This window comes from Triplophysa dalaica, chromosome 7 (assembly GCF_015846415.1).
Source record: "Triplophysa dalaica isolate WHDGS20190420 chromosome 7, ASM1584641v1, whole genome shotgun sequence".
Lineage (NCBI taxonomy): Eukaryota > Metazoa > Chordata > Actinopteri > Cypriniformes > Nemacheilidae > Triplophysa > Triplophysa dalaica.
This window is the reverse complement of record NC_079548.1, coordinates 20,480,219-20,491,768: the sequence shown is the minus strand read 5'-3', so window position 1 is coordinate 20,491,768 and position 11,550 is coordinate 20,480,219. Positions and strand designations below refer to the sequence as shown.

At 37.1% G+C, this 11,550-nt stretch overlaps 1 protein-coding gene across 1 annotated transcript in view; it reads right to left on the bottom strand.

Moving 5' to 3' along the window:
- Nucleotides 1-2,201: 2,201 nt before the first annotated feature.
- The window catches only part of sdk2a (sidekick cell adhesion molecule 2a), a 124,689-nt gene continuing 115,340 nt past the window's right edge, over nt 2,202-11,550 (bottom strand). Inside the window, exons 43-45 of the mRNA XM_056752717.1 lie at nt 11,088-11,232; nt 7,836-7,965; nt 2,202-4,851 (exon numbers count right to left, since the gene is read on the bottom strand). Of these exons, the coding sequence (XP_056608695.1) occupies nt 4,450-4,851; nt 7,836-7,965; nt 11,088-11,232 (677 nt within the window). The 3' untranslated portion in view covers nt 2,202-4,449. The remainder of the gene's footprint in view (nt 4,852-7,835; nt 7,966-11,087; nt 11,233-11,550) is intronic.

Genomic DNA, 11,550 nt, shown 5'->3' with positions numbered 1-11,550 from the left:
GATTTAACCAGTAGGCTTGCTCATATATCACTGCCTTTTGCTATGCTGGTCCCTTGGCTTTGAGTTACATTTTTATTCACTTAATTGAACACATTATAAACGATGCAGTCATACACACACTAAACGGATGTGAATGGATCATAATATGACTCACAATCTTTCATGGTGATGATTTGATGAACAGTGTGACAGGCAGTGCATTGAGGAAGTCTTTTAGTCATAATTAAAAGTCATTTCCCCCATTTGGCCGTATTCCCAGATTTCATTGATCCATTGACCGTGCAAGCGCAATGTGTTAATGTGCATTATCCCAGAATGATTTATCTTTATATACAGTGAAGATACATTATGATGTTCAGTTTTGTGACTTGAAATGGCTTTTTGCTTTGCATCTCCACTGTCTACTGGGTTATTATTTGTCATGTCTCTGTGGCATTTCTTGTCTAAGACTCTGACATACAGATCGATGCTTTCTGGCCTGGAATAAAGAGATTTTTCCACAAGAACTCTCCCATGTCTGAGGTTCTTTTTGGATGGTTTGATGCACACTGTGCATTTCATTTGGCCTGACTTGTACTCTCTTAAAAATAGATTCATGATGCCATAGAATAACCTTTTTGTCTAAATGGTTCCATAAAGAACCTTTAACATCCGCAGAACCTTTCTGTTTCACAAAAGGTTCTTTGTGGCAAAAAAGGTTCTCAGATTATAGGAGGTAAGAAGGAGATGGTTCTTTAAAGAACCTTTGACTGAATGGTTCTTTCTGGAACCAAAAATGATTCTTCAATGGCATTGCTGTGTATGATATAATATAATAAATATTGAAGGGGTCCTATTTTGCAAGGTCTTTATTATGATGTGTTAAACAGGTGTTCATGTTTTTATTTTCAAAAAATGCTTTATATATTATATTAACACTGTCATCTTGATTTTCACAAAACAGGCTGTTGAGTTCTTGGTTCTATGAAGTCGCTTCTTCTGAAACGCTCTGTTTGATCAAGCTGAGCTCTGAGTTGAGATATCCTGCCCATTACCCTATCCGTGTTCCAGGGGGCAGGGTCAATGTAAATTTTGGGATTTACAATGTACCTACTGCAGGATATAGCTTGCTGTGGTCCCAACATGCCATTCATTGCTGTCTTTAAAAAATGAAACAGCTAAACTGCTCACTATATAAATAAAAAAAGTGTAATTCTATCAGAACTTTATTATTTTACAGGAAAGAAGCATGAACAGACCTACAGTAAATGTATTAAGATCTTTTTTAAAGACGTTTTAAAATAAAGGGATACTTCAGCCAAAAAAATAAATTCTGTCATCATTGAGTTGTTTAAAATCTGTATAAATGTTTTGTTTCTTCTAAGGAACACAGATAAAGATATTTGGAAGAATGCTTATAACCAGACAAATATTGCCCCCCATTGACTCCCATAGCAGTGAATAAATTATATAGAATTTTCATTTTTGGGTGAACTATCCCTTTAAGTTAAGTTTTCAACCCATGTGACCCTTTTAATAGTGTTTTGCTATGCATTAATCTAACAGAAATTATGTTTTAAAAAAGCCAATTTGCCAATGGAGAATGAATATACTTTATACATTTAAATATAAAATTAAAATAAATATATATATATTCTTCCCGCTTCCGACTTGTGTGTCTGGAGTTTGCATGTTCTCCCCGTGCCTCGGGGGTTTCCTCCGGGTACTCCGGTTTCCTCCCCTGGTCCAAAGACATGCAGGGTAGGTTGATTGGCATCTCTGGAAAAAATTGTCCGTAGGGTGTGAGTGCGTGAGTGAATGAGTGACTGTGTGTGCCCTGCGATGGGTTGGCACTCCATCCAGGGTGTATCCTGCCTTGATGCCCGATGACTCCTGAGATAGGCGCAGGCTCCCCGTGACCCGAGGTAGTTCAGATAAGCGGTAGAAAATGGATGGATGGATATATATATTCTTAAAAATACTAAAATCTTATCTTGCAAAAAGATAGAAGTTAAGTGTAGGATATTTAAATGTTTTTAAAAACCAAAACATGGAGATTTTTTTATTTATTTTTGCAGTGATTTTTTTTAACAGCCAAAGCAAGAGACCAACAAAAACACTGAAAAATAGAGTAATTTATTTTCAATATGAACCGTGCCTTGGTCCAATATAATTCATCAAGTTCTGTACAATGATAGTCACTTCACAGAGAACAAGACAGGAGATATTGTGATTCATGATCATCATATTTTGAAGTCTTTTAAAATAGTTTCCACATAAGACTGCTGTTGCTCTTTTTAAGTTAGAGTATAAAACCAATAGAATATAAAGAAATGAAGCGTATCTGCTGACATACACGTAAGCATACTTTATGTGAACACTATGTCATACTGTGAACTGTAAGAAAACACATTCTACAATATATTCAGAGGAATATTCACAATGTCATTTAAAATAGCAGACATTTGATCAATCTCGAAGTGATGAAGTTGTGTAATTGAATCAATGACGATTGTGACTTATCTGTACAAATCCATTGACACAGTGTAGCATGACCTGCGAGTCCATGCAGCTCATTTGCTAATTATGATCTTTCAATGACTACCATTGAAAGATGATGACCCACAGAAATCTTTACATAGCCTTACACATCATATCATCTTACTGTATGTGCATAAAACATTTAGAGTGGTAGCTGCTGAAATGACTACTTGTTACTACTAGTAGTACTGGGCTACTAGTAATAGTTATGATTGTTATTACAGCCATTTCAATTCTCTCGTGAACAGTTCGCTCCTCACCTGTATGATCATAGATGATTCACATGTATCACGTTTCAATGGAAATAACCACTGGCAGAATCTCATCCAACAGCAAACAAACATGCCCTCTTTCTTCTTTAACCATGATGACATGACAAAAACAGTGGCCAACTCTCCTGTGCTCACATGTGTGGTTTCTCACAAATGATAAGCAAAAACAGGCCATGTATCGAATTCTATAGAAATAGTTTTTCCTTTTCCTTTCATCCTCCTCAGTGTTCAGTTTGGTTGTCTAACAAGCAAGAAAAAGCCATCAGTTTGAAATCCTGACATTGCTACAAAATCACAGTTTTTATGCTTTGATTTGACAAATTCTTCAATCATTGAATGATAACACTTCAGCGCAATACCACACAAACAGAATTTAAAATAATCCTTTGAGATTTACAATGATGATAGCTGTTGAAAATCATAGCATTATATACAATGCTTGATGCAATTTGTTTCTTGCTCAATTCACTTTTTTCAATGTATACAAGGTTCTTAAAACCAGAGAAAAAAAAACTTCAGAACTTCTGTAAAAGACTTAATTGTATCTCATTTAATGCAAAGTTTGTCAGTGGAGGTCAGCACATCTTTTTAAGTGAAATGCTCCAATGAGCATTTCTTAGTACATTTTCCCCGTATGCTTTACTTCTCGAGTGCATAACCTGATGATTCATGTCATTCCAGCATGATTTGAGATGTTTCAAATAGTTGTTTGGTTATTAATGTCGTAACTTTGCTTAGATTTGAGGACTCCTCTAGAAATGTCAATTTAAAGCTACAATTTATAACTGTTGCCTCTCTATCGCCATCTGAAACATAAAACTTCAAGTTACTTTTACGTACTTACGTTAGGTTAATGGTGCAATGTGTGCGATGAAGGAGGATCTATTGACAGAAATGCAATATAATATACACAACTATGTGTTCAGAGGTGTATAAAGATCTCACATAATAAAGCGTTATCTTTTTATTATCTTAGAATGAGATATTTTTATCTACATACATCGCGCGTCGTCTGAGATGGAATTCACTGTGTTGTTTCTACAGTAGGTCTAAACGGACAAACTGCTCAACAGAGTGAGTTTGGTAGATGTTATCTAGCGAAGACAACATCTTTGTCGGTGGATAGAGCCATTGGCTGCTATTTACAACCTCAACACTAGATGGCGGTAAAATTCACACTCTGGACATTTAAAGCGTTATTAGGTCAAACTGACATTTGGAACATCTCATTATTCTACCTTATAGGGGTAACCAATATCCAATATTTAACCCAATCATATGAATTGCAGCTTTAAGTAACAAAAATCACAGATTTCAAATGGTGCTGCAGACTTTAGGACCCCACTGTATTACATGAACATTGATTTTAAATATTTTGGACATATCGCATAATCTCTTAAATGTAATCGGGTGAGGTGAATAAATTAACGTCATCTTAAAACGAACAAGCTATAAGCGCCTTCTCTTGAAATGATTGTCTGTGTTTGAATGCTCATACAAACACGCCCACAATACACCTGCACACCCACACAGAGGGTCAAATAAAAATTCCAAAAGCAGCTCTGGATGTACGACAAGATGCAGCACCAGAAGAACAGGCCAATATTAACAACGGTGTCCCACACTGGCGTGCTGTCATTGAAACGAGAGTCTTGTATCAAACAAACGATGAGAATCCTGCGGATGGGACTTGGGTGGAGGCTCCCAGGCTGCTAGGCGGCCTGTACAGGGTGTGCTGGTTGTGGTTATCAGAGGACAGCAGTGATGGGGTGGGAGTCCGGCTTCCCTTGGGCCTGAACAGGGTGCCGTGGCCCTGGGGTTGCGGGGAGGGATTGCTGTGGGGTAGCAGAGGCGGTAGCGGGGGCAGCGGAGGAGGTTGAGGTCGCGACTCCTGCTCCGCCACAGTGTCGGGCTGGGAGTAGCCGTACGCCGGAGGGCGAGAGACACCCTTTTGTTGTCGCCGCCAGGAATTATAGTAGGTGGGATCACTGATGTAGTGGTTGACGAAAGAGTGGGTCTTCTGCCTGTTCGGGTCCAACTCGTATTCGCTGTCGCTGCCCTACAAGTGAATGAGAAAGAGTTCAACTTTACCATTACCTTTATCGACTGTCTGCTTAGAATGAGAGGCTTGTTTGGCAACATTTACGTTTACATTTAGGCATTTGGCAGACGCTTTTATCGACTTACATTGCTTTATCCTATACATTTTATAATCCCATAATATAATTCAATCCCATGGGATCGAACCCACAACCTTGCATTGTTAACGCAATGCTCTTACCACTGAATCACAGGAAAACATTCTTTGTTCGCGAGTCGCACTGAACAAAAGATTTTGCTAAATGGACGAGATGAAATCTAAATGATAATAATTGAGAACTCTCTAAATCTGAAACAGTGCTAAAAAAAAAATGAAACTCTCTTCATATCTGGACGCTGAGAAATTCTTCAACCAAAAATGGGAATTCTGTCATTACTTACTCACCCTTAAAGGGACAGTTTGCCCAAAAATGAAAATTCTGTGTTCATTCTCCAATCTTAAACATAAAGGTGCTAAAAGGGTTCTTCAAAGGAATGGGACAGAAGGACCATTTATGGTTCCTGTCATTCCGAGGTTCTTAAGAGCAACATTCCATTCTAACCTTTTTATCATCTGTAGAAAGGTTGAGTGGATTTTAAAGGTTCCTTGTGAAACCATACAAACGCACAAATAACTTATTATGAAATATATTCATGGAAAATAAAAAAGTATATGAGTTGTCGGACACATCAAACTTTGCTGGAAAGGTCTTCCTCAAAAAAAGTTTTGCATATTATAGCTTTGTAACAATAAAAGATGTTAAATATACAGTAATGACAGAATTCTCTGAATCTGATCATTCACACTATTATACAGATTCCTACAATCATCATTGCTCGGCAAGACAACCAAACACATACTACAGAAACACCCAAACTCTGAAGAGAAGAGACCTTATAACCAAACACAAGCCCCTGGTGAAAGAGCAAACACATTGTGTTTTAGAGCACAAAATAAATAAGGTCAAAATGATCAAACAGACTGGAAAAACTGATTTTAAGTGTTTGTTAAAATTGAGGTTATGTCAGGAACATGCAGATCTACCTATTTATACAAGTGCTGAGGAACCTAGGTGGTTTATTTACCACAGTAGAGGTTTGTTGAATTTATAAAGATCCTATAAAGAGTCAATGTTATGACAGTGTGGGCAGCCGACAAACTCTCAGTGGGGTTGTGCGAGAAAGGACAAATGCTGAAATAAGGGAGACGGCCCCTTTTCCAAACAATTTACAAAACCTACATGACACCTAAAGCCCTATCTATATAGTCATGGAATCATATACAGCATATATGAAGAGATCCTTATGTAACAGAATACTATATTATATTGTATAAAAGGAACTGAGATGTGTCAGCTTGTCTTGATAAACACTTGTAACAGTAAAGGTCAAGTTCTCTTACCATAATCTTGTATTTTAATGTGTTTGCATTTGAAAAAATAGTATGTTTTTAGACAGAGGTGTACCAGAGAATTTTTGTGCTGAAGCAAGCACAGCTTCAGAGTCTTTAATGAGAATAAGAAATGCTTAAATGAAAATGTAAATCTTTGAGTTTTGTTTGCTGACTTTGGTATTCTGGAAAACATAAGCATAGTTTGTGACAGAGCTAAGATCTCTAGAGGAGACTAGAGGAGTTTACAGAGTCTTCTTATCTGAAGATTAATCTAAAATACTTAGGCAAACATCTCGCTTTGCTTTCCATTTAATCTCTTTTCTTCTTAAGAAAACATTTGAGATGTTTACGATATCACCTTTCCATTTGTCTATCCTTTAATGGGTGGCCTTAAGCTTTTTGTTTGTTCAATAAAGACTTGTTTATTTTTAATTCTTTATTTCAAATTTGTAACCGAATTAAGAGATTTAACAAAAACAAACAAAAACAAATTTACACCTAATTTTACTTCCTAATTTAACTTTTTTATTTACATTACTCTGTGAAACAGATTCAGCATGACATAATGTGGGGCGGGGCTTGTTTTTATCTTACAGAAACTGATAGTAAAATGTGGTCTTTACGTACTATATTGGGAGCTTGGAGATGGAGGGGTTAAAAAGCAAAAAAGATTAGTAAAGTTGTTCCTTTTCTTCTTATAAGAAAACATTTGAGATGTTTATGAGATCTCCTTTCCATTGTCTATCCTATGTGGAGGTGGCTTTCTGTTTGTTTATTGAATGAAATACTTTATTTCAAATTTTAAATAACTTTTGAACCAAAAGAGATTGACAAATAAAAATGAAACAAATGATACATTTTTATACAAAGTTTGCACCTGAATTTACTTACATTACTCTGTGAAACAGGTTCAACGTGACACAGGAACTAATTGAATAGTAAAAAGTGGTCTTTAGATACTATAATGGAGCCTGGTGATGGGAGGGAGGGGTTAGAGGGTAAAAATGATCAGAGAAGTTGTTTTAGAGGCGGTCCACACTACACCGTTTTCAACTGAAAACGTTAAACTTTCTATGCGTTTTGGCCATTCGTTTACGACAAGAGCATTTTGAGGGAGTATTGAATATTTAAATAGTTTGTGGAACTACTGAAAACAGGCCTCAAAGTGCAAGTTTTTGAAAACGGCGCCGTATGCTTGGTCGGTGTACAGTATATGTGTGTGAAGTCCAGGAAATGTAAATACTTTGTCTCCGCTGGTCTTGGTGCAGTAAATCCACTTTTTGCTGGAGAGACGTTAATACATATGTCAAGCATCACCAGCACTCAGTACCATAGGCCGCCCTATTGTTTTGGGTATGCGTGATAAACAAACAGATTCTCTGTAAACAAACGCCAAAGTGTATAAAAAGTTTAACATTTTCAGTTGAAAACGACATTGTGGTAATGGCCCTCTTTGGCAGAGCATTTTGACTCAAGACTACAAAGACAAACATTAACCAGGACCTTGCATAAAGAAAGTGATTAAGGTCAAATTTCCCGAAACAGGAACTAAAGTGTCAGGAGTGGATCACCTGTGAATCAGACACTTCAGATGGCTTTTCGGTCAGACTGCTGCTCTCCGCAGGGACCAGATCGTTGTATTTAACACTGACATCTTCATCAGAGTAGTGCAGACTGCCGGGACTGGGCCGAGGAGGAGATCTAAAAGGGGAAACAAACCAAAAGAGGTGAATCACAGAAGTCATAATTTGGGACAGTAATTCAGTTCTCATAAATGATCAGCTTGTTTTGTGATTTGCAAGTGGAAATTAAAACTTTATTTCCACTTACAAATCTAATTTCTTTAAAACAGGCTACAGAATCAATTTGACATCTTTAAAGATTATACAGTCAACCCCACCTATGCTATAAAGCAGCATCCTCATGGAAGAATTCATTCTCAAAGCTCATTTTGATTACATGAAAACAACGGATGATGAGCATTCCAAGGGAAAAGGAGCAGCAAATCATTACAGTGTCTTCTGAAGACAGATTTAGGGGTTATGGGGGGATTAGACTGGATTTCTTTGAACCACTTGAAAAAATGACGTGAGAGCAAAGACTGCATGGCAAGATGAGTTTACTTCATTTGCCATAATGAGGTCTGATACGCTCAAAGCCAAGGTCACTGGAGACATCAGGTTCTCATCCGAGGATGTTAAGCTGCCCTGGCTCAGAACATCACATCAGTCGGCTCAGAATATAAATCAAGCGGAGGAAAGAAGATTTAAAGACGCTAATTATTTTAGGAACATCTGATATTTGGGGAGTCCTAATTTGGATGCAAGAGGGCTTTAAAAAAACATGGCAACCACCAGCCAAGTGCATCAATGGAGGAACGTATGATGCTTTGTTCAAACTGACAACCAGCAAGAGGGCCAATGCGAGAGTTGTATGCACATTGAAAGCCAGGGTGGTGGAGGGGTTGTCCCAGCAAAAAACTGGGCCCCTGGGATAAAAGCAATAGGACTTGAGGGGGAGGAGAAGGTTATGACATTGTATCTGTTTAAAATTCAGAGGAGGCTGAGATTGGAGGCAGGCAGAAGCACAGAGGCGGAGCCATGTCAAACAGCCCCCAACATCCCTTTCAATTATTCACAAGCACAGTATCCCCCCCCATCACTCAACTACGAAAGGTCTTCCTCTAGTCCCATCCACTCTATGTTTTTCATCCAAAACAAACTCTACATCCTTTAAAGATTTCTCTTAAGACTCCATCTAGTCGGTAGCTCATTAGCAGCACTGGATCTGTAGTGGAAGACATCTACTGCTCAGTCTCCTTTGATCCCCATCCCGGGCCTCAGCAGCCGGGCAGGGGACCAGCACAACCCCCCCTCCATCACATTCCACCCTAATAGGCCCACAGCGGCTTCTCCAATTACCAGCAGAGGAAGCTCGCAGTAGACTCAACCCTTCATCCAATCAAGCTAAGTGGCCTGCAAACTCTACTAAGAAACTTCAGATCCTTGCTGTTCGAATGATGCAAATGTTTAACTTAAAAAATGTCTATATCTAAAATATTTGCTGCTGTTGAGCTACTGAGGCTGGGTTCAAATGATAGAGAGTCCGAAGAGACTCAAAAACATGCACTTAATTATGATTTTACATATTACATAAGGAAACATTTCAAAAGGGTTTCCAACGTTTCAGTAAAGTTAAGCACAAGTTGGGTTTTTAATTGGACTTATGAGGTAACCGCAGCAACAGCTTAAAGAAGACAAAAGCATGAAGACAAAGTTTACCTTATTTACTTTGATACATATTACTAGTTTTGTGGAGCAAGACATCGACATAAAAAAAATCTTTAATCTGAAAAAAAAATTCTACAAGTTTGATGGCTTGGGCAGAAAAATTAGTGAAGTAAAGATGATTGCGACTTCTAGTTCAATGGGAATTTTGTGCTTTGGAGATTGATAAAGCTTAGGTTTTATTTATGACTTCAAATTATATACAAATTAAAACATTGCAAATAGGTCAACCGCATTATGCATATTAAAAAAGTTGGCAATATTTTAGGTATAGATTGGTGAGAGAGAATTTCTTTTCAAGAAACAGTGTTAATATTTATCTTGGTTGTATAATTCTAAATTTAGACATATATTTTAATGTAATTTAACTAGAATAATATATTTTTAGTTACATAATTAAAATTTAAGTAAGAAATAAGTGTGATTGATAAAAAATAATTGATGTAAATTATTGTATTTATATAACATTTCTATTTATATAAAAAATGATTTATATAAAAAACTAGGCTCGATAACTTATTGGTTTAATAAAACGGTTACTACAGAATATAAAGCCTAAAAAATCAATGCAACTTCCATGAAGTAAAATCACACCTTCCACAGCTACTGACCAATCTGAATCAAAGACTGGAACTTTTATAATATAATTATTACAAAATTGTGTGCTTTATCATTTTACTTTTTATTTCTCATATTGCAATATACATTAAATGTATTTTATTTCGGCTCAGTTTTTATTAATTTCCAAGCGATAATTGAAAATAATGTAAATTGACTTAAACTCATGTCGGTTTATTGCTAAGGCAACATTTCTCATTTTCATTTTTCAAATAGTATTAAAGTCTATTTATCGTTTGTTTTCAATTAACAGAACTTATGAACTGGAATAAACCTGGACTGCCCGTGACAAACCAAAACTGCATCAATAAAATACGTCAATAAATTACTTTCCAAAAGCGCCTCAAAGTCATTGTATAACTGGTTTAATATCTTTAATACATAATGATCTGGTTCCGCATTACACCATGGACAGGGTATGTCTGTCACGAATATGACCTTTTGTATCCTGCACGATGAGTAAAAATGCTGAAGCTTACATAAATGGTCACTTTCTCCAGCATGTACTCTGAATGCCAATAAGAAATAAGGGAGGGGGGTCTTAGACGTCCAACTTCCACAGTCTGGTGTGTTCTTTTCAGCTGACAGATTGCAGTTGGAGATTTGAAAAGAGCGACTGTCATTTAAATCCATGCCAACTCCGTCCTGTTAAAGAATGACTGAAGTAGAATTTAAATCAACGACTGAGCCAAAGCTCGGTGTGCGGAGAGAATACATTTCGCTCTCGCTGTGTTTGTAAAGCCAGTCGGGAATAAAATCCATTGTGTAAATAACGTCCTCAACCGAATACTGATATAAAATATTTACCTCAAATGCCAGAAAGAAACCCATTACATTAGCTAAGCAAATGATCCTAGCACACATTTATGATCTAGGGAACCTCTGTATGTATAAAGGATAAATCCCATCCACACTGACCGGGTGTAGATTCCGTTTTTGCGACAGAAGGAATTTTTGACAGAAAGTCGACGGTTGTTGAGCTCCAGGGCCGGAAAACGTCCTTCATCCAACCGAACCATCTCGCCATGGGAGAGGGGCAGAGATGTGCAATTGGAGTGGGCGCCTACAGAGGAAGATAAGAAGATGGTCTATAAGGACTTGAGGAAATGAGTTATTTCTTAATTAAATCTTGACATCTGGGCAATCCCGTGAAAATGTCGACCATACCATGAAAAAGTTTTTACCAACGGTTTTTACTATGGTAACAGCAAAGATTTTAACATTTGGTGGTTCAAATACCCATATGAGATCTCTCTTCAAATTTGTAAAGCATTTGTTTTATTTTTAGTGCATGATTTTTCATAGTCAGGTAAGAGCCATTTTTAGGATTGTCACATCCATAACGCTACATATTCCACATAAATGGACACATGAAAATTAA